The sequence below is a fragment of the Ursus americanus genome, chromosome 4, assembly GCF_024610735.1.
Source record: "Ursus americanus isolate L20-20 chromosome 4, mUrsAme1.1.p, whole genome shotgun sequence".
Lineage (NCBI taxonomy): Eukaryota > Metazoa > Chordata > Mammalia > Carnivora > Ursidae > Ursus > Ursus americanus.
The window spans coordinates 67000592-67025215 of record NC_142130.1 but is presented as its reverse complement, the minus strand read 5'-3'; the positions used below and the strand labels follow the sequence as shown (position 1 = coordinate 67025215).

Genomic DNA, 24624 nt, shown 5'->3' with positions numbered 1-24624 from the left:
ACATGGCTGGTTTTTTTTTTTTTTTTTTTTTAAGATTTTATTTATTTATGTGACAGAGAGACAGCCAGCGAGAGAGGGAACACAAGCAGGGGGAGTGGGAGAGGAAGAAGCAGGCTCATAGCGGAGGAGCCTGACGTGGGACTCGATCCTGGTACGCCGGGATCACGCCCTGAGCCGAAGGCAGACGCTTTAACGACTGCGCTACCCAGGCGCCCCCACATGGCTGGTTTTAATCAATAGTTGACAACAAGGCTAGAGGCATTTGTGAAATGAAATTACATGTAGTGTTTTTCATTATGTATATTACTGGAGTGAATGGAAAGTGACACTACAAACTCAGTTAAAAAGCATCCCTAGTGGACATACATAAAGAAGTAATAAAGGTATTTCATTTTCCTCCTCTTCTTTTTCTAGAGGAAAAATAAAAGACTCATAGCAACGTAGTTTGAGGTGAGAAATTCTCTAAAGGGATTGAAACATATATTGCCTTTCATTCCAAGACTTGAAAACTCTTTAAATCCAAATAAAATCACGTGTTTAGATTTGATGTTCATAATACGACCAGAAAAGTGCCTAAATGGAGGAGTACCACACATGGAGATCAAGCGATTCATTAGTTCAAGATAAATATTGGAATCAGTGGACTTTGTGGGTTTTCAGTTTACTTACAAATTCTATATGTAGGTGGCTTTATTCATGTGCTTATAGCTTTGTATTTTCTTTTTTTTTTTTAAAGATTTTATTTATTTATTCGACAGAGATAGAGACAGCCAGCGAGAGAGGGAACACAAGCAGGGGGAGTGGGAGAGGAAGAAGCGGGCTCATAGCGGAGGAGCCTGACGTGGGGCTCGATCCCAGAACTCCGGGATCACGCCCTGAGCTGAAGGCAGACGCTTAACCGCTGTGCCACCCAGGCGTCCCTAGCTTTGTATTTTCTGTATGACCTTAGACAAGCATGCACAGTTTGAACACATCTCACTTAGTTTATATCCTTGCATGGTAAAGTAATTTAGGGTGATAGCTTTTTTGCTAGTTCTCTGCTACGCATTGTCTTATTTTAAGTACCAAACAGCAGTGGGAATTGCAGATCAATGGCTGATATCGCTCCCCCTCTTGAAAAAATTACTATTAAGTTGTGCAAACATTTATTTATTGAATATGCGTATGCCTGATGAGAGTACAGGCTTTCCATCCAAAACAATGATGGGCCAAAGTGCTTCTGACCTTGAGCTCTCTTTTGCAATTCTTAAGTTTCTCCGTAATTCATTCCTTCTGTTAGTAGTGTGAGCAGAAGAGGAAGAGGGAGAGAAACAGACCCTTAGCCCTGGTTGCCACGCCTCACTGGAGGGTACCTGCGGCTATTTCACTGCATAGACGGTGTACCTTGCCTGGTGGGTCCCCATAAGGGGTTGCTAACTTTCATTCACAAGGCTGAGCTACGTACGTGCCAAGTTTGGGAGTGGCTGACCCACCAAGGAGGCAGAACACGACTGCAGGGGAATGGAAGTTACTGGAATGTCCTAGTGCACTCAGAGAAAAGGCCAAAAAAAAAAAAAAAAAAAAGCAAAGGAAAGCAGCAGTGGAGGAAGATGGACATTTTGGTCACCTGCATTGGTGGAGGAAATGCAAAATCCCGTTTTCTGTAAAGCAGCCCACACATCCCTGCCTGGGGGACGGCGGACAACTTAGCGCAGAAGCTTTGAAAGACAGACAGGTGATGGTGACAGTGTGTCCCTGACAATGAATTTGGAAGATGTCTCCACTGACTCATCATCCATTTGGCTATTGATCAAACAATAGCATTTATAAAACCAATGCTCCGCCCCCCCCCTTTTGTCTTATTGCCTTGAGTGAGAACTAAGAGTCAGTGAGTGCTTTCTAATATGAGGCACTGAAAGGAAGAGCTAGAACTGGAACTCAGGCCTTCCGACCATGCTATCACACTGCCCTTTTAATACAGTGCAGGCTCCTGGGTGAAGTGGTCTACACCGAGCATGGGCTGGATACTTCTCTCCGGCCCAGCACAAATCACAAGAAAAACTGTAAGGCGTGAGGACACTTCTGAATGACATGCCCTGTAGCATAAGCATATCTATCACAAAATACATTTTTTCATGTAAATAAACATTACATTCACTGTACAGTTTTTGCCAAGAGTTAAAATCCAGATGTAATGTTTTAAATTACAGAAAGACAAAAACACTTAGAGCTACTGTATCTTAATTTCTCACACTACCAATTAAGAAATTCTGCCCTAAAGTATGAATGTTTCTCTGCAATTCTCTACAAATCACCATTAATAAGATAATAGAGCAGAAAAATTAGTAGGGAGTTCATTTGATTTTTTCCCCCCCGAAGGCTGGCTTTAGTGGGAAAATTTATCTGCATTTTAATTCTAACGCCTCGTGAATGATAAATGAACTCAGCTGCACAAAGGACATGACATTGCTAGGCTTAGATTTCTATTTTCTTTCATCAAAATAGTCTACCTAGCAAAGTGCCTAGCTCAGTGCTTGTCTCCCTAAAAGGAATATATAGATGAATGAAACCCAAGACTCTAAAGACCCTCGGTTCAGGACATGACTCGAAAGAGGCAAAAAGAAATCGTCTCCGAGGTGTGAGGCCAGCCAGAAAGCTGCTTTACTGTCCTGGTTCCTATCAGGTATGTCTGCTCTGGCTTGTTCTAAACAGGAAGAGCAACAGGAAACCTATTTTATGTTGCTTTCATCACGGGATTCAATGGCTGCGGGACCAGAGACAGTGAAAAGATATTTGCCCTGAAGCCGCAGCTGAACACGAGAGGAAAACATATTACCCTTCATCGCTTCCCTGAGATCTGTCTGCACTCTCTTCTGTATTATTTGAGGAATAGGCTCCTTATTCAGACAACCTCCTGTATGATCCCGCACAGCAATGGCTATAACCCTGATGGTTGACAAATGTTGAATTGATATTGCTAAGGGGAGTGCTCCAGTCAGAGGAAAAAATACATGCATTCTTTCACAGTTGCCACAAGAAAAGTCAATTTATTGTCACTGGTTATTTTTTGAACTTGAGGAACATGGTGGCTAAATCCCTCATTTTATGTTAGAGATGAATGCATCAGCTAAGAACAGGGCAATGTAAGAAACATCAAATGTACAGGAAAAAAATTATATGAAAGGAGTTGACCCTCAGAGTTCAAGTGTTACAAAATGGGAAACGTTCTAGGAAAAATGTTTACAGTTCAGTTTTTTATTATTAAACACAGGCATTTTCCACCTAAGCTGATAATAAAATAAAACATTAAGCATCATTAACATGAGAGGTAAATTCTATTTTGGATAATAATTACTAGCACTCATTGATATTGAAAAATAATGGAAAGAAATCTGTAATCATCTATGTTTTCTAGAACATAGAAGACCAGAATGGTAAAAATACTTATTCTAAACCAGTCAACTAAGATGGAGGACTCTCATTTTTGATGTGAAAGATAACCACATCAGAGAAAAAAACATTACAAGGCATACAGAGTAAAATTTTGCATCTCTCTGTTGTGATTGTTGAAAATGCTTAACCAGTAAACAGAACTTCTCACTAGAGTACATGATGATGAGAATGTTATTGATACAAAAATGAAGACCTACTCGGAAATACAGTACAATGTTAGAATGTTCTAGAAAGGCTGTCTGCTCTGATAGGAAAAATAGTAACAAAAAGCAACAACAAAAAACTACATTCTATTTGAGAATTAATATTTTGTTTGAATGTATTTTTACAATTTCTACCTAGGAACATCCTTTTATTGTTCTCTTTGTTGGGGAGGCATTTGACAAAGGCAATTTATATTACATTGTTAAATTTTAACTTTAGACTGTAAAATCTAAAGATCATATTAGTAAGGACAATCAATATAATGAAAATATAGCATTATGATTATTCTTTGCTACAGAGGTCATAAGGGAAAGAAGATGGCTTCCAGGAGTGAAGTAATTTCTTGTTATTTTCAAAGAGCTGTGATAGAAAATTCCCATATCTTTTCATACAAAAGAAATGCAAAAGTAAGAAATTATAAACTAGAACACAAAACATCATGGTTGTACGTTGTACTGTTTTTTATTTTTTGGTTTTTTTTTTTAAAGATTTTATTTCTTTATTTGACAGAGATAGCGATAGCCGGCGAGAGAGGGAACACAAGCAGGGGGAGTGGGAGAGGAAGAAGCAGGCTCCCAGCAGAGGAGCCTGATGTGGGGCTCGATCCCATAATGCCGGGATCACGCCCTGAGCCGAAGGCAGACGCTTAACTGCTGTGTCACCCAGGAGCCCCAGTACTGTTTTTTTTTTTTTTTTTAAGATTTTATTTATTTGACAGAGAGAGCGAGAGACCACAAGCTGAGGGAGAAGCAGAGGGAAAGGGAGAAGCAGACTCCCCGCTGAGCAGGGAGCCTGAAGTGGGGCTCCATCCCAGGACCCTGGATCATGACCTGAATGGAAGGCAGATGCTTAAACGACTAATCCACCCAGGCACCCCTGTACGTTGTATTGTTATCAATAAGGTGTATAGTACACAGATCATGGCAGTGCTAAGATAGTCAGAACATTCCTGTAACAGGAAAAGCAACATAGAGGCTTTCAGTAATGCTTCCTAGTAGGTATCATCATCAGCTAACATCACTGATTCTGTCAGGAAATCAAACTATTACTCTACTTTGAAGTTAAAGCAAACACTATGTTTCAGAACTAAGTTATAAGAAAAATGGTAAATATATACTAGGTATAGCTATAAAAGTCTCTTTTGCTAACCCTTTCCAGTACTGAATAAGTTTTAATAGAAAGACTTCCAAGTACTGATCATTAGTCATGAATAATCAGGCTAAAAACAAAAAAAAAAAAAAGAAGGGGTGCCTGGGTGGCTCAGTCATTAAGCGGCTGCCTTCAGCTCAGGTCATGATCCCGGGGTTCTGGGGTCTAGTCCCACATCAGGCTCCCTGCTCAGCCAGCAGTCTGCTTCTTCCTCTGCCTGCCACGCCCCCTGCTTGTGCGCAAGCGCACATGCTCTCTCTGTGTCAAAGTCTTTAAAAAACAAAAGAAGCTGTCACTATTAATGTGTTAATATAAAGGGGAAAATAAGATCTTCACAAAACGTGACAGATACTTCGTCTTATAAATGCATCATCATTTCTCAGTTATGAGTGAATGACGTATCATTGATTTTAGACCCCTGGCTTACTAGTTAGTGAATTGACTGGCAACTTCATGACTGAGTACCCCACTGGGTTGAGACAGTTAATTCAATGTCTGAAAGTGTTCAGGTTTATAGCTGCAGAGTACCCTGGATATCTGAGTTGGTTAGTATAATCTTACATTACAAAATAGTACCTAAAGAAAAACCATTATTAACCGTGTGCCTGGCCCATTGCGCAAGTGTGCATATATATGGGGAAGGTATCAGAGGTAAGATAAGCACTTTAATGTTCATTCTAAATCAATCCCCATGGTAGTACCACAAAGCAAACATTAGCAAAGGCAAATCTGCAATTTTTTTTTTATTGATTAAAAGTAAAAGACGTTTTCTGAAATGTTACAATTACCAATTCAGGTCTTCAGAAAGACGGAAATATCAGCATCCACCAAGATACTAAGTGAAGCAGAGATTACAAGATAAAACTTAGGCAAAATGAAGCATGGACAAGGTTATAGATAATGGCTTTATATTATCTTTGATCCAATTCTTAATTTTACACTATTACTACATAGTTATTACAGTATTTCTAAACACAATTTAAAAAAAAAACATAGTAACAACCTTGGTGCTGTGTATTTGAAACCAAGATATACTTAGAACAAATAAAGTCACCAAATATTCGTCTTAAAAAAATACTGTATACATTCAACAGAAATCACCATACATGACACACGATTCAAATGTGAACTTTAAGGATCAAATATTGGCCTAGAAAGTAAAGTTGTTTAAAGGCATTACATAGAATACTTCATTTGAGAATCCTAGCTGCTCAGACGCCTGGAAAATAGAGTACAGGATCCTCGAAATTTCAAAAATATACCCCCCTACTTAAAGTCTGACATTCATTTGCATAAGCTAATACTAAATTTCAGACGTCTGATGTTTCGTCTAGACGACTGTGTTTTGCAAGCTCACACATTACAAGCTCTGTGGCAACGAGAACAGGAAAACAAAGCACACGTCCTCCGGTGAAGCTGAAACTCCGTCTCTTCAGTTGGGCATATCCACATTCTGAAGGATGAGGCCCACTCGGCTTGGAATGTACACCTAAGTCAACACAATCATGTCAGTGCAATTGAAAGAAATTCTGAACACGATGACGTTATGTCAAAAGGACATGATGCCCTCTCACATTTGCTTCAAGTCACAGTTATCTTTACGCTGCTGCGGGCTCCCAGGAGACAGTCCACGGCTCAGCCGTCCTGACAACTATGTGAGGATCCTTTGAAGCAATCACCACTAGAGGGCGCCATACACTTTACAAACCCCGGGATCTGCAGACACGAGGGCTGTAAAGGACACTCAGGCTGATGAGGCACTCTCCGGTGGTACGGGGAGGCTGCCCTAAGGTTACAATGGTATCCTATTCAGGAGAATAAAAGTAATACACAGAACACTGCTCTACACCAACACTCTTATTTGTCATCCAGTTTTGTCTTCTGTCATTTTAAGAACTAAACTTTAAAGGTGGTATAACGGATCCTAAGGGTATTTAGGTCCCCTCCCCAATGTAAACCAGTCAAAAAGCTTGCCACTGTATTTAAAATACAATACGCATCCTTTCCACGCCCAGCAGGGTCCTGACTCCGCTCCTTCCTGCTGAGAAAGTCTCTTCTCCCCTCACACCAGGCTCTGCCCACAGGGGGACTTTTCTTCCTTTGGATCTCTGCTCAGAATATTCTTTATCTTGCTAGTTCCTTATTTCTTGATTTTAAAAAGTTCCAGCTCCACGCCCTTGACAACACTAGGTGGGCTAGCTTCTCCACTTGGTTTTCTATGACAGCTCCATTTTTGTTTGTTTCCTTCTTCTTCCTTTTTTTTTTTTTTTTTAATCTGGGCAACCTTGGCTGTGTTGCTTTGCCTCTCTGGGTCCCAGCTTTCCCTTCTGTATGGTGAGGCACCAAACAATGACAACCGCAGGTAACAGCTACTAAGTGCTCAGCATGCGCCCTCCATCAGTCTCGGTGTTTTTAAATACTAGTTCATTGAATCCTCGTGACAACCCTGTGAGGCAGGACTGCTGTCGCCTCCATTTTTCAGAGGAGGGAATGGAGGCACGCGGCAGCTAAATAATTTTCCCAACAACACACACTTAGTAAGTGGCAGAAATAAGAGTTGAATCCAAGTTCTCTGGTTAACGGGCATTTTAATTTCTTTCTGAGCATCTAACACAATTTGCGATTTTTTTCAGGTTTATGATCTGTCCTCCCCACCAGACTATGAACTTTACAAGGGCAGAAGCCCTATGTCTTCATATTTCTAACTCTTCGTAGGTACCCGTGGACAAAGTAGGTGCCAATGATGACTAAATAAAATAGAGAACAATGAATAAAAGAACAAATAAAAGTGGGTGGGCCCACTATGTACATATATCATAAGATATTCTTTAATATACTTATATCTGAAATACTTTTTATAAAATCGAGAAGTGATCCTTGTTTATCTATGTGATATTTTACATATAACATATTTACTGTTAACAAACAGTAAAAATGATGTTAGACTGCTGCTGTCATTGTGACAGTATCTCTCCATTTCTGACACTGTGAAGATTTTATTATTTCAGTCATTTTATCTTTAAGTGAAAGTCTGACTGATGGGTTAAAAAAAGAAAAAAAAAAGCTTTTACAGTTTAGAACCGGAATGAAAAATGCAAAGCAGGCAGGGCTTAAGGGAAAAAAAAGAAAAAAAAAGAACAGAACAGCTGATTTTCACTGAATGAGACTATTGTATGTCCAATACATCTCAACTCTGCAAATGAACACAATGTTTTCCCTTAAGGTTTTTGTGATAAAGAACTCTCACAATTCAAAAAAAAAGATCAGATACACTAATATAGTTGGTTAGTTTTGAACAATAAAGATTAAAGTGGTTGTAAAGTGATGGCATTTTAAAAAGAAATTTATATTATGAATGTAGTAGCTAGAGAAGTTTTTCTAATATCTCATTAATAGTGATTTTAGAAAATGATCACCATCATCTGAGAAAAAATTTCACAAATGCCAATAGTCACTGGGTAGCTCAATGTCGCAATGTTTGATTTGCTTCCAGTACTTCCAAAAGATAAATATTTTATCTTTGCAGTCATTCAGTGTGGGGAAACCCTTCATGTCAATGCCATAATCTGTTTCCCTCTATTTTTCCTATAATTTACAGGTTCAACCAATTCCCTCTCCAACTCTTAACTAAAATAGGCAGGAGTCTAGAGACAGTGTTCTGCCCTTTCAAAGGAGTTTGCCCCGTACTTACTCTATTCTATGTGCGTAGTTTTGGGGAATCATAGAAACTAGGTATAACTCATCACTGGGGCAGCAGGTTATAATAGAATGATTCTGAACTGTTCTAAGCATTTTAAAACTGAAGAGCAATCTAAATTTTTCAGTAGCACCAAAGACTAGACAAAAGAATTTCAGTTCCCTTTACATTAAAAACATTTCTCTGATTTTAGGTATGGTTTTATATGCATATAAAAGGATTCAGATAAGTTCAAGGCTCTGCAGACAGATGCAAGGAAACAAACAAGTCAGACCTAAAATAATGACAGGTCTCTGCTCAGTGTGGCACAGTGACTATCAGGATGGGTCACATCAATCTCCTACTTGAATCCTACAGATTTTGGTATCTACTCTGTTCGATTCATAACCTCATAACTAATTTCATTAATAAAACACAAATCAAAACCATAAACCTATCATTTGGAAACAACCTTCCTTTCTGTGATCTCTTGGTATCTTAGGCACCCCAAATGTCAGAGGAAAACAAAAGGGGTGACATAAGAAGTTCAAGGCTTGCAATATATGCATTGAGTTTCCTATTTGGGCATTTTAATGGTTAAAAAATACTCCAAGAACTCTTACTAAATGATGCTGGTCATGTTATGTAAGGAGCTTTATAATGCCAATTCCAGTCACACTTAGAGACCTCTTAATACTATCTGCTCAGAAACCTTCCGTTGGTAATTGTATAGTATCATTAACGGGAATATTGTGTAATTGTATTTTTCACTGCAGTGTTAATTACTAGAATGTGTTTATGTTGCTCTAGAGCCCTTGCAGTATAGGCAACATGAAAGAATTTCCCCAAGCAAGTGATTTTTCTTAACTATGGCTATTTATGGAATTTTGAGTTTTCTTCTTTATTAGGGTTCTGAGTATGTAAATCAATTTTCTTAGTGGTTAGGAAATGACTACCAATTATACTAAAGGATTTAAGATAATCAGAACTAATCCCTATGATGAGACAATTACAGACATGAACGGTTTGGGGGCTCTATAATTTAGTGCTAAGTATTGGCTCTGTAACACTCATTTTATAATTTTAATTCTAAAAATAGTTTTGATTCATACAGCAAGTGAAAAGAAATATGAACATAATTTAAGTAGGTTTAAACATAAAAATATTTAAGCATATTTAAATATAAACAATTTATATTTAAATACACGTATAGAAACACTGTTTAGTATGTACATCACAGATAATATACGCTGATAAACATACATACCACACCCATGTGTATGCCATTAAGCCCTAAAGATTTTGTGGTTAGGATCATATTAAGAACATATGAGACGATGTAATGCATGGCCATGAATTTCATTCTTTCTAGCTATATTTATAGTCAACATTTCAGAAGGAATCAGAATGTCACAGTATAATCCAATTCACTTATTAAGAGAGGCAAAATGCATGCTAATCTACCCAGTTAGTTTGACTACCTTAATGACTTGATCACTATGCTGAACACTAACATGGCTAAAAACAAAAACAAAAACAAAAAAACCCACAACAAAAAACCAAAATGGATCACACAATAATCTACTGTATGATGATATCCAAAGTATTATGTTCTTCTAGGATCATAATTGAGTTGCAAAAATTAATTATACGATTTTTGAAAAGAGGGTGTCAAAAATTTGAAAACAGAAAGCTTTAAAATAACTTTTAAGTAAAAAATAATTTTTAAATTTTCTTAGAAATTGCTAAATTTGGCAAAAGTGCATAATTGAAGGGTGATAACGTCATTTGATGAAAAGGCATTAGACCGTTAGTAGTCTACATACACACATTTGTCATAAAAGAGCCACAAATTATTTTGAAAAATAAGTTTGATATATAAAATAATTTTAATTTTCACATATGTGCTTTAGTTCATAAAATATTTTCTGAGAAAAAATAAATCATATTCTAATTCATTATTTTGTGTTAGGCTAAGAGAAAAGTGATGCTAATAACGATTTCTACATAGAAATCTATGTTATCTCATTTAGAAATACTAGAAAAGAGTAAGCTTTAAGAATCGAGTTTGATTTTTTCTTTTCTGAAATACCTAAACATGTTCATGATTTGGGATAGAGCAAAAAACATTTCCCAATTGCTAAATTGTATTTCCAATACTTACAACTGAGGGACAATAAAGACACATGTATGCCGAATTCCCTATTTAACCCAAAAGTCTGCTTTTGAATTCCCAAATTTAGAAAAATAACAAACAGATCTACTTCTTAATGATAAGGAGCCTAACTGGCAAAGTAATAAATGCTAAAATTACTCTCTTACGCATATTTCCCTTGAGACTACTTGAGTTATTGTAAAGGAAACTAATTCATTTTAGGTTCAATAATCTGTTCTTCCATTTGTGCCATGGAATTTGAATTTATGAACCAGAGAAAGGAAAGAAAGCCTCCCTGCTTCCAGTGCGCTGACTGCCATGTAAGTAACACATACGTTCATATACGTTCCTCTATCAGAAACCAAAATATAGGGAATGAATGTGCTAAAATGGAGTTTCCAATAATTGCCAGTAAAGCAGAAAGGAGAAATTTGGCCCTGTCGCTTCTTGGCTTTTGCAGGCTACTCTGACCTTAGCAAACACGTTTCAGTGGTAGTACACACACGGTTCTCGTCTGGCTTCCCAGGTTCAACTGATGGAGTACACAATAAGGAGGATGCTGGAACGGTACCTGCTGATGCAGCAGCCTGGATGGCTATTTTAAGACGCCCTCATATTTTAAGATTCCTTCAAGCTCTATTTGTTACTATCTTTGCAAACAGATTTGACACTTGTTCAGCAGATCCTTTGGATTATTGAGCTTGCAAATTGAGCTTTAGTAAATACTGTGTACTTGTTATGATGGGCAGAAATTTCATGGAGAAGGAAAGAAGCCTTCTTCTCTCCCTTTATTCCAGGCAGGTGGGAGGCAAAAGTGATCTCTCGCCGGTGGTGGAATGAGATCTAGAGTACCTACAGTCATGCTCAGGAAACCTGATTGGATCCCAGCACATATGACCTAGTTTAATAAAGAATCCCTTTATAATGAGGCATTCTTAGAATAGGTTCGTTTTTTAATGTGATTTTTTTTTTCCTTTGGCTCTTCAAAGGATAACTCTGGCAAGAAGGAACATGTTTTATTGGATTTTCTGGTCTATTTGTGCTCCCTTATTCCTATATTAAAACCAGTGATCATTTCACCTGGAGCCTAAAGACATTTAAATGGTGTTTCCTGAAGCACCTGAAGTTATTGAAACAAGATGCTGCTGCTGGGAAGACAGAGCTAATCATTACCTTTTTGACCAAGTTGGATCAGAATTCTAATACAGGCAGTGGTTAAGCTATGTTCTATTTCTCACGTGCTTGCTTGCAGCACTGTACGCCTCTACCAGTTATCAACGCTTATGTGCTACCCTCCACTCCACCTGCTAATTTAGAACTGTGCATTCCTTATTTGCAAGATAAATTCAATTAGTACTTGCAAAATAATCTCCTGACTGCTGCTGCCACTGTTAGCTGGCTTCTTTTAACTATGATAGAGTATTTTTACTCTTACAAAAATTGAAAGAATGGCAAGATATTTTCTGCCCATCCCCAAAGACTGTGAGCCCTTGCCTAAGATTATAATTTCCCCCAAATTGGGAGAAAATCTTCTTCTTCTTCTTTTTTTTTTAAAGAAAAGAGGTATATAGTTACTTTTTTTTTTTAAGATTTTATTTATTTATTTGACAGAGAGACACAGCGAGAGAGGGAACACAGCAGGGGGAGAGGGCTTCCCGCTGAGCAGGGAGCCCGATGAGAGGCTCGATCCCAGGACTCTGGGATCATGACCTGAGCCCAAATCAAGAGTCAGATGCCTAACCAACTGAGCTACCCAGGTGTCCCCTAAGGTAATCTTAAAAATTTATTTCAGAGCGGCGCCTGGGTGGCTCAGTTGGAAGAGCGTCTGACTCTTGATTTCAGCTTAGGTCATGATCTCAGGGTTGTGAGACTGAGCCCCACCTTGGGCTTCCTGCTCAGCGTGGAGCTAGCTTGAGATTTTCTCTCCCCCTTTCCCTCTGTCCCTCCCCCCACTTATGTGCTCTTTCTCTCAGTAAATAAATAAATAAAACCTTAAAAAAATTCATTTCAGAGACATTTTTATCAATCTTTACTTGGCAAAACTGAATGTTCTGACGAACTACAATATTCTTTGTAGAAAAAATCTGATAGAACCATTAAGCCCTCCCTCTTAAAAATGCATATGTATCTATATCTGTATCTCAAGCTACGTAAGTGTCACCATCCTCACCACCTAGATGCACACAGACTGTTAGGGTAACACTCACGTCTCCTGCGGCCATCACACCTTCCTCAGAGCCTATAACCACAACTCAATCTTGCTCATCTCTGCAATCTTGCTCATCTCTGCTCTTTCAATTTATTTGATGCCACTGTCTTTGGCAAGCTGATTCCGCGCAGAATATGGTGATTTACATGGTGATGTATTCGCACCACTTTAAGAGGTGGGACTCTAGTAGAAAAATGAGGGAACCAGGGGTCTCTTCCAGATTCTCCCTTTTGACTTATGCTTAAATTTTTGGAAAACAAGAGAATTTAACAACTGCGATAAAGCTATCTATACCTTCCTTAGATACATCCTGGCCTCACAGAAGGGAGACAAATCTTAATCCAAGACCTTCCATGGTGAAAAACTGCGTATCTGAGGCAGAGTGATAGAAGAGGAAGAGGACAAGAAAATGAGAGTATGAAAGAGAGGGAGGGAGGGAGAGAGAGGGAGAGTGGTATAGGACTAATCAGGAAAAGGAAAAAAAAATACATAATATAGATATATGGATCTGAGCCTACCATCTGGACATAAAGTAAAAAATTCTTCCTCCAAATGTGGAGAGTTTCTAAAACCTACATTTTTAAAAGAATTGAAACCTTGTAGTTTAAAGCAATCTTCTTTCATATGTGTTAACAACACAAAAGTAAAAATCAGTTATATAATTTAATGTTTTCCTCAGTGATATGAGGAAATCAGAAAATTTTACAAGTAGAATGAATTCAGTCTTTAATTGACTGCAGGAAAGAAAAAAAGAGATTTTTATAGACCCTTTTAAGGTGTTTTAAATTAAACTTCATTAGACAGTCAATCATGTAGAAATCTGCTGGATGTAAAATATTATACAGAAAGCAAGAACAGAAGGGAAGTAAATTGCTGCATAAAAAAATAGAAAAAAATGCCTTCCCTTTATTTTTTGAGAAATATTTTTTATTCCTATTAATATCCAAACTTCCCCAATTGTCCACCAAATAACCCTTACTATCAATTTTCCAAAAGCAAATTCAGTCCAGCACCAAGAATGCCGCCTCTGAATGTTTCAGCTCACTTCTTCTCCATCAACCCCATCCTGTTTTGTTTTGTTTTGTTTTTTTACATGCCACTTACTTGTTGAAGAGTTGTTTCTTTGCACAAAAACACCACTTTTAAAATAAAGGGCTAAATGAAAATGTAATGAAAAGATCTTAAAGACCTTACTTACCAAAAGAGAATACGGACGCTCATTATGTTTAAAATCTTCAGAAAAAAAATCGGTGTTGTGGTCCAATCTCTGATGTCCTCCATATTCTGCTGCATCTGTATCGAGCACAATTTTGAATGTACAGCTTTTAAGGAATCACAATGGTTCAGGAGTGAAATGAGACATTATAAAGTATGTTCTGAGACAGCAATTTAAAAGTGAGTCTTCTGAACACTGTTAAATCATGATTTGTGTTATATACCCATTTCTTTTCCAATATTTCAGAGATACTCATGTTTGAAATGGGGTGTTAGAGACACTTTGGTCCACATGCCCATGGGATACTTGCTATCCTACCACAGCTTATCACTTGATCATCCAACCTGGGACTGACTGTACCTATTAACAGAGAATCTACTTTTCTCTTATTACAACCCATTCCATTCATTAGAAATTCACCTCCATAGTGAATGGAAATTTGACTTCTTGGCACTTTCAACCTGGAAAAGCCATAAAGAATAAATTCAAAATATAGTAACCTTGCAAATATTTAATAATAGTTATGCTACCTCCATGTGTCCTCCACATCTATTACTAAATACATACTAAATGTAATCCCAGAACCTTTAAGAATTTCTCATTTGATACGGCTTTTTACTCCTTCCTCATCTCTAGCTTCATTCCAGTTTTCTAGATCCAGGTTATCAAGGTGAGGAACACAGAAGTGAACCAAGTGTCCATGTGTGGTCTCAAGAGTTCAGAATTAAGCAGGCGTCCTCCTGCTATTAACGCACATGATATGAAAACATACTATCCATCCACGTTACACATAGATTCATCTTGCGTTCACACAGTCTGCTACAATTTAACATCTGTTTTTTCAGTGAGTTATTAGCTACATTTTATTACTGTATTTACAACAAAATAAAAGCTATGGCTATTATGTTCAAATTTATTATGCTCTAAATGTCTAGACATGATACTTAATACAAAATTCCTTAAGTAAATGTACATCAGTACATATAGCCTAATGAGGATACAAAGAGATTTAAGTGCTTTGTGTTTTCTTTCTCTGGTATATAAATCTTTAATTCAGAAATGTTTGTATATTTTCATTAAAAAGTATCACATTAGAAGTACATGCGGAGACAAACAATGATCATTTTCATGCCTCGGGAACCTCTGTCTGGGTAAGAGATGCAGACAAACTCGTTAAAGGAACTTTTGCTGGGAGGGGTGGCTCCACTTCACTCAATCTAGGTCAGCCTGCTCTGACTCAAATTCAAACTGATAATCAGAATGTTAGTGTTTAACAAGAGAGAGAGAGACAGAGAAAGATTGATTGAGATTCAAAAGATGACTACTGGGCACAGGCAGATTCTAAAGTCACTCAATATAGCTGAAAATGACTTGAGCATATGAAATCATTTAATGGCGAAACACAGGTAGTGAAAATAAATAACCGGAGACACTGTAAATAAATGAAGCCTTGTGGAATGAAACTGCTAAATTAAAGTTTAGCTTTTGTTCTTCATCCTAGTTCATTAAATACTTGTACAAATATTCAAAAAGCAAAAACAAGAACAAACATGAGTAATTTTAGAGACTGATGTCCTAGAATACTTTAAAAACTTTCGAAAGAGTATCAATTATTAAATTAGTAGTGAAAATCACAGATAATTGGTAGTAGTGTCTGAAGAAAGCAATTATCTCATCAAAAGCAAGGGTTCCCAACCTGTGGGTTGATATTCACTGGAAGCTGTGTTGTTATAAGGATCTCACCAAATGAGTAATTATGTTACTATAAGAGACTGGGAATCTATATTTGTATCAGGCATTGTCTGAAGACTAACTTATGTTATTATACACATTGGATACTGTATTTCAAATAATGTGCATCTTTTTTGACTAATAAAATGCAGATTCACTTAAAAAGTCACAAAATTTAGAGTAAGGTTTTGCTTATATATTTTTTCAATCAAGGATACTGAAAGAACAGTTGTTATAAAAGAATCCATTTCTTTTTGACATTGAAAGGGATCATCACACTTAAGACGGTTGGAATCTACTCACTTAATATATGTAATTTGTATCCCGGTGTGCTCACGGGATCCAGACTGAGACCGGGAACTCCCGGAGCGCGCGCGGGGCGGCTGGCGGCTGGCGGGCCACCTGCACGGGGGAGCGGGCGGACTCGCGGTCGGCACCAGCGAAACAGCAGACTGAGACCCTGAACCGGGTGCGCACGCCACCAGGCTTCTCACAAAACTCCGGAATCGAGGTGTGCTCACCGGGCATAGACTGAGACCGGGAGACCCGGGAGCGCGGGGCGGCCGGTGGCTGGCGGCATTAGAAACACAAAGGACAGAGACGCAGCCGGTGGCTGGCGGCATTAGAAACACAAAGGACAGAGACGCGCCGGCCCTGGAAGTGAGGGCAGGGTCGCCGAGTTGGTGCGCACATCCCGGGACGGCCGCAGGGTTGAGCAGCACCAACAGTAACAGAGTTAAAGTGGCCAGAACATCAGTGGAGAACGGGCCGCAATCCCTCTGTTCTGTGACAATGCAGCCTCTGCTGCTCTGACCCTCAGAAGAGGCACAGCAAACCGCCAGGGAAAGCCGCCAGAGAACAAAAGCCTGGAAATACCGGCTCAGAGAGTGCCCATCCCCATCCTCCCTCGCAGGGGACACGGAGACTCTAACCAAACAGGGTTGCCTGAGTATCGGCGCGGCAGGCCCCTCCCCCAGAACGCAGAAGGCAGGCTGAAAAATCAAGAAGCCCACAACCCGAGGCGCCTGGGTGGCGCAGTCATTGAGCTCCTGTCTCCGGCTTAGGGCGTGATCCCGGCGTTCCGGAAAGGAGTCCCTCATCGGGCTCCTCCGCTGGGAGCCTGCTTCTTCCTCTCTCACTCCCCTGCTTCTGTTTCGTTCTTGCTGACTGTCTGTTTCCCTCTCTCAGATAAGTAAATAAATAAAATCTTTAAAGAAGAAGCCCACATCTCTAAGATCCCTATAAAACAAGGGGCACGGCCTGGGACCCAGTCAATAATTTTGGGCTCTGGAAAGCCCGCAACCTCTCTTCATCAGAATGACAAGAAGGAGAAGCCCCCCCCAGCAAAGAAAAGACAGTGAATCAGTGGCCTCTGCCACAGAAGTAACGGATATGGATGTAACCAAATTATCAGAAATGGAATTCAGAGTAACAATGGTCAAGATAATGAGTAGACTTGAAAAAAGTATTCAGGAAAATATTACTGAGAATATACAATCCCTAAGGGCGGAAATGAGAGCGAATTTGACAGAAATTAAAAATTCTATGAGCCAAATGCAGGCAAAACTAGAGGCTCTGACGGCCAGGGTCACGGAAGCGGAGGAAAGGGTTAGTGAATTGGAGGATGGGTTAATAGAGGAAAAAATAAAAATAGAAGATGGTCTTAAAAAAATCCACGCCCACGAATGTTGGCTACGGGAGATTACTGACTCAACGAAACGATCCAATGTTAGAATCATCGGCATCCCCGAGGGGGTGGAGAAAAACAGAGGTCTAGAAGAGATATTTGAACAAATTGTAGCTGAAAACTTCCCTAATCTAGCAAGGGAAACAAACATTCGTGTCCAAGAGGCAGAGAGGACCCCTCCCAAGCTCAACCATGACAGACCTACACCACGTCACGTCATAGTGCAATTCGCAAATATGAGATCCAAGGAAACAGTATTGAAAGCGGCCAGGGCAAAGAAATTTCTCACGTACCAAGGCAAAGGCATCAGAATTACATCAGACCTGTCTACACAGACCTGGAATGAGAGAAAGGGTTGGGGGAGCATTTTTAAAGCTCTTTCAGAGAAAAACATGCAGCCAAGGATCCTTTATCCAGCAAGGCTGTCATTCAGAATTGATGGAGAAATAAAGACATTTCAGAATCGACAGTCACTAGCCAATTTCGTAACCACGAAACCAGCCCTACAGGAGGTATTACGGGGGGTTCTATAAAAGTAAAAAGGCCCCAAGAGTGATACAAAACAGAAAGTCACAGCCAATACAAACAAAGACTTTACTGACAACATGGCAGAATTAAAAGCATATCTCTCAGTACTCAGCCTGAACATTAATGGTTTAAATTCTGGTTTCAAACGCCACAGGGTTGCAGATTGGATAAAAAGAAATGACCCATCCATTTGCTGTCTACAAGAGACTCATTTTGAACCCAAAGATGCATTCAGACTGAGAGTAAGGGGATGGAGTACCATCTTTCACGCAAATGGACCTCAAAAGAAAGCTGGGGTAGCAATTCTCATATCAGATAAATTGGATTTTAAACTACAGACTATAGTTAGAGATGCAGAAGGGCACTATATTATTCTTAAAGGAAGTATTCAACAAGTGGATATGACAATTATAAATATATATGCCCCCAACAGGGGAGCAGCAAGATACACAAGCCAACTCTTAACCAGAATAAAGAGACATATAGATAAAAATACATTAATAGTAGGGGACCTCAACACTCCACTCTCAGAAATAGACAGAACACCCTGGCAAAAACTAAGCAAAGAATCAAAGGCTTTGAATGCCATACTCGACGAGTTGGACCTCTTAGATATATATAGAACACTGCACCCCAGAACCAAAGAATACTCATTCTATTCTAATGCCCATGGAACATTTTCAAGAATAGATCATGTTCTGGGACACAAAACAGGTCTCAGCCGATACCAAAAGATTGAAATTATCCCCTGCATATTCTCAGACCACAACGCTCTGAAATTGGAACTCAACCACAAGGAAAAATTTGGAAGAAACTCAAACACTTGGAGACTAAGAACCATCCTGCTCAGGAATGACTCGATAAACCAGGAAATCAAAAATCAAATTAAACAATTTATGGAGACCAATGAGAATGAAAATACAACAGTCCAAAACCTATGGGATACTGCAAAGGCAGTCCTAAGGGGGAAATACATAGCCATCCAAGCCTCACTCAAAAGAATAGAAAAATCTAAAATGCAGTTTTTATATTCTCACCTCAAGAAGCTGGAACAGCAACAGAGGGACAGGCCTAATCCACGCACAAGGAAGCAGTTGACCAAAATTAAAGCTGAAATCAATCAAGCAGAAACCAGAAGTACAGTAGAGCAGATCAACAGGACTAGAAGCTGGTTCTTGGAGAGAATCAATAAAATTGACAGACCACTGGCAAGACTTATCCAAAAGAAAAAAGAAAGGACCCAGATTATTAAAATTATGAATGAAAAAGGAGAGGTCACGACGAACACCATTGAAATTGGAAGGATTATTAGAAATTTTTATCAACAGCTATATGCCAATAAACTAAGCAATCTGGAAGAGATGGAATCCTTCCTCGAAACCTATAAACTACCAAGATTGAAAAAGGAAGAAATTGATTTCTTAAACAGGCCAATTAATTATGAAGAAATTGAGTCAGTGATAAACAACCTTCCAAATAACAAAACTCCAGGCCCGGACGGTTTTCCTGGGGAATTCTACCAAACATTCAAAGAAGAAATAATACCTATTCTCCTAAAGCTATTTCAAAAAATAGAAACAGAAGGAAAGCTACCAAACTCATTCTATGAGGCCAATATTACCTTGATCCCCAAACCAGGCAAAGACCCCCTCAAAAAGGAGAATTACAGACCGATTTCCCTAATGAATATGGACGCCAAAATCCTCAACAAGATACTTGCTAATAGAATCCAACAGTTCATTAAAAGGATTATCCACCACGATCAAGTGGGATTCATACCTGGGATGCAAGCGTGGTTCAATATTCGCAAATCAATCAGCGTGATACATCATATCAACAAGAAAAGACTCAAGAACCATATGATCCTCTCAATCGATGCCGAAAAAGCATTTGACAAAATACAGCATCCTTTCCTGATTAAAACCCTTCAGAGTGTAGGAATAGAAGGTACATTTCTCAATCTCATAAAAGCCATCTATGAAAAGCCTACTGCAAATATTATTCTCAATGGGGAAAAGCTGGAAACCTTTCCCTTAAGATCAGGAACACGACAAGGATGCCCACTCTCGCCACTATTATTCAACATAGTACTAGAAGTCCTTGCAACAGCAATCAGACAACAAAAAGGGATCAAAGGTATTCAAATCGGCAAAGAAGAAGTCAAAATGTCTCTCTTCGCAGACGACATGATACTCTATATGGAAAACCCAAAAGAAGCCACTCCCAAACTATTAGAAGTTATAGAGCAATTCAGTAACGTGGCGGGATACAAAATCAATGCTCAGAAATCAGTCGCATTTCTGTACACGAATAACGAGAACGAAGAAAGAGAAATCAGGGAATCCATCCCATTTACAATAGCACCAAAAACCATACGTTACCTTGGAATTAACTTAACCAGAGACGTAAAGGACCTTTATTCTAGAAACTATAAATCACTCTTAAAAGACATTGAGGAAGACATAAAAAGATGGAAAGATATTCCATGCTCATGGATCGGAAGAATTAACATAGTTAAAATGTCCATGCTACCCAGAGCAATCTACACTTTCAATGCTATCCCGATCAAAATACCGAGAACGTTTTTCAAAGAACTGGAACAAATAGTCCTTAAATTTGTATGGAACCAGAAAAGACCCCGAATCTCCAAGGAACTGTTGAAAAGGAAAAACAAAGCTGGGGGCATCACAATGCCGGATTTCGAGCTGTACTACAAAGCTGTGATCACAAAGACAGCATGGTACTGGCACAAAAACAGACACATAGACCAATGGAACAGAATAGAGAGCCCAGAAATGGACCCTCAGCTCTTTGGGCAACTAATATTTGATAAAGCAGGAAAAAACATCCGGTGGGAAAAAGACAGTCTCTTCAATAAATGGTGCTGGGAAAATTGGACAGCTACATGCAAAAGAATGAAACTTGATCACTATCTCACACCATACACAAAAATAAACTCCAAATGGATGAAAGACCTCGATGTGAGACAGGAATCCATCAAAATTCTAGAGGAGAACATAGGCAGCAACCTCTACGACATCGGCCAAAGCAACCTTTTTCATGACACATCCCCAAAGGCAAGAGAAACAAAAGATAAAATGAATTTATGGGACTTCATCAAGATTAAAAGTTTCTGCACATCCAAGGAAACAGTCAGAAAAACTAAGAGGCAGCCCACGGAATGGGAGAATATATTTGCAAATGACACTACAGATAAAGGACTGGTATCCAAGATCTACAAAGAACTTCTCAAACTCAATACACGAGAAACAAATAAACAAATCAAAAAATGGGCAGAAGATATGAACAGACACTTTTCCAATGAAGACATACAAATGGCTAACAGACACATGAAAAAATGTTCAAAATCATTAGCCATCAAGGAAATTCAAATCAAAACCACACTGAGATACCACCTTACGCCAGTTAGAATGGCAAAAATAGACAAGGCAAGAAACAACAATTGTTGGAGAGGATGTGGAGAAAGGGGATCCCTCCTACATTGTTGGTGGGAATGCAAGTTGGTACAGCCACTCTGGAAGACCGTGTGGAGGTCCCTTAAAAAGTTAAAAATTGAGCTACCCTATGATCCAGCCATTGCACTACTGGGTGTTTACCCCAAAGATACAGACGTAGTGAAGAGAAGGGCCACATGCACCCCAATGTTCATAGCAGCAATGTCCACAATAGCTAAATCGTGGAAGGAGCCGAGATGCCCTGCAACAGATGACTGGATTAAGAAGTTGTGGTCCATATATACAATGGAATATTACTCAGCAATCAGAAAGAATGAGTTCTCAACATTTGCTACAACATGGACAGCACTGGAGGAGATAATGCTTAGTGAAATAAGTCAAGCAGAGAAAGACAACTATCATATGATTTCTCTCATCTATGGAACATAAGAACTAGAATGATCAGTAGGGGAAGAAAGGGATAAAGAAAGGGGGGGTAATCAGAAGGGGGAATGAAACATGAGAGACTATGGACTATGAGAAACAAACTGAGGGCTACAGAGGGGAGGGGGGTGGGGGAATGGGATAGACCGGTGATGGGTAGTAAGGAGGGCACATATTGCATGGTGCACTGGGTGTTATACACAACTAATGAATCATCGAGCCTTACATCGAAAACCGGGGATGTACTGTATGGTGACTAACATAATATAATAAAAAATCGTTATTAATAAAAAAAAAAATATATGTAATTTGTAGTTATAAAGCAAAAGCTTACAAAAGCCAGAAAAAAGTTTTAAAACGTCAGTTTGGACCTATTTCTCTGATCTATAATTTAAAGAAAAAATTCTGCCGTGGCCACTATTGGAATTACCCAGCCCTGTGTCTACATTACTCAGGCAATACAGTAACTTTCTTTAGAAAAGCAACTCTTGAGCTCCAGAAATTACAATAATTTAAAACAGTAGATTAAAAGTAATAATTGTGGAGGAGGCTTATAATTGTGAATCACTACCATGTATTATTTGAGTATTAGAAAACACATCTTTTAGAGACACTGCTTAGAACAAACAATTTTAAAGCGGTTATTTGAGCACCTGGATTGATTGATTTCCGGTCTCTCGTTCAGGCATCCCTTTATTCCTGCTTTCTTATGTACACACACACACACACACACACACACACACACACACACACACACCAGGACACCCAGACAGCACCCAAACCCTGCAAACCCCCATCTTTCACTAAAGAACATCTCTCTGAAAATACAACTCTGAGCCAATTTACACTTATTTTAAATTATTTTTTAAATATGGTTTCCAATTTTGTAGCCGATAGAATAAATTTAGCAGAATACCTCAAAAGGCCTTCTTTCATTCATAGCTACCTCCTGACACTTAACAGAATGTCTTTTCATAAAAGGTTCTCGATATATCTTTGCAACATTCAGGACAATTCTGATTCACCAAGAAAGTCAAATTCCATATCTCATATTTTTGTATTAGAGGAAAGTAGAATAAGTTATCTTTATTCCCCCACTCATGTACTAAGTACACAAAATGTATAAGGCACTGTGCAAGATAAAAAAAATGAGTAAGATATGGTCTTAGTTTACATACAACTTACAGCTGTAAGGAGACACAACCATGCACCTGAATGTCTATAAATAAAGCAGAAAGCAATATGCAATGGGGGGCAGGTCCAAGGAGGAAAGGTTGGATTGATGGTCTCTAAAGAGTTCTGAAGGCTGCGTTAGGCTGTTAAGATTTATTTTGGTAATTAAGTATGAGAATGTTGAAGATTGGTGAGAAACAGTATGACAACCAAGAAAATTAACCTGGAGGTCGCGGGTAGAATAGGATGGACAAAGAAAAGACCTAACCTCGCAGAGTATGAACGGAGGGGCATGGATACAGCAATGAGATTTTGGATGGAAACATAAGGCAGAAGCAGAGTGGAGAATGTGTGTGCCCAGAGACACATAACCAGTTTAGTAGCAGAGCTGGGATGCACACACCAGTCAAATGTAATCTAATTACTCTACTCTCTACACCTGGGCACCTGTTTTATACGGAGAATCAGGCAAAGTCTTCTTATAAACAGTTTCTTGTTTAATTCTAACGTTGAGACTCTTAGGATAAAGAGGCCAGAATGAATATGACATGAGAGGAATAAAAATTTAAAAAGCAGATAAAGTGATATTCATCTCAATGATTAATCTAATTAAATTTAAAAGATTGATGTTAAAAGACTGAATTCTTAACATTCCTTATGGTGTCTGAATATCTGACATTTACTGTATTTGCTCTAGACCCATTCTTATTCATTAGGTTCATCTGGTCATTTTGTTGGTGAATACAAAATATTGGACCAAAAATTTTACCTTGCTCAATTTGGGAAAATACAGTAGGAAAAAAAAAGAAAGAATGATGGAATTATTTTATGAAGATTTTTTTCTACAAAAGAGATCAAATAGGTCCTTATCCATTTGAATGTCATCTAAAAATATTATGATTTCTTCTTATTTTAAATTCAAGAGCTTCCTAAGTATTTGATATATCAACAGGTTGAAATAGATAAGAAGTTTTAAGCATTATTGTATAATCTATGTCCTTAAATTTGAACCAAGAAAGAGCCATGTTCTGAAGACCTGTACTAATAAGATTAAAGAAGAGTGAAGGCATGAAGACTCTTAAATTCAATGGCTCTTCAAATACTTCAAAAGCTGCTGTGTTTGCTCAGCCACTTGATAAAGTGTCTGTTCAAAGTATAAGGATTTTGATGTAAGAAGTACTATCATTTATATCATTCTGCACTAAACTCACTTCACTCCCGCTGATGAAGCTAAGGAAATTTATTGTAAGGTACAACCCCTGAGGTTTCAAGTTAAGTGACAATGAAAGGGGTTCTCCAGTCACTAGGTGACCATAAAGATGGCAAAGATGGTAAGTTACCATCTGTCTTTACATCTAAGGCATCATCAATTTTAAGATGAATTATTTTATATATCCCCAATAAAGAGAAAAAAAATATCACTACCATGCCATTTATTGTAGGACATATCCCAAATGAAGACAAGCTTAAATGTGAAAAAAATGTACAACTTAGAATATATGCACCTATTACATTATTTTCAGATCTGATTCTTTAAGCAACCAACCCATATTATTATGATTGCA

General features: G+C 38.5%; 1 protein-coding gene across 2 annotated transcripts in view; it reads right to left on the bottom strand.

Annotated features, from left to right (window-relative positions):
- Nucleotides 1-4316: 4316 nt before the first annotated feature.
- Nucleotides 4317-24624, bottom strand: part of GBE1 (1,4-alpha-glucan branching enzyme 1) — a 268038-nt gene continuing 247730 nt past the window's right edge. The window contains exons 15-16 of one of the 2 annotated variants that reach the window (XM_045785422.2): nucleotides 14024-14141; nucleotides 4317-6274 (exon numbers count right to left, since the gene is read on the bottom strand). In XM_045785422.2, the coding sequence (XP_045641378.1) occupies nucleotides 6218-6274; nucleotides 14024-14141 (175 nt within the window). In that variant the 3' untranslated portion in view covers nucleotides 4317-6217. Of the gene's footprint in view, nucleotides 6275-7066; nucleotides 7533-14023; nucleotides 14142-24624 lie in introns of those variants that run through there. The other variant, XM_045785421.2, reaches the window with a different exon arrangement.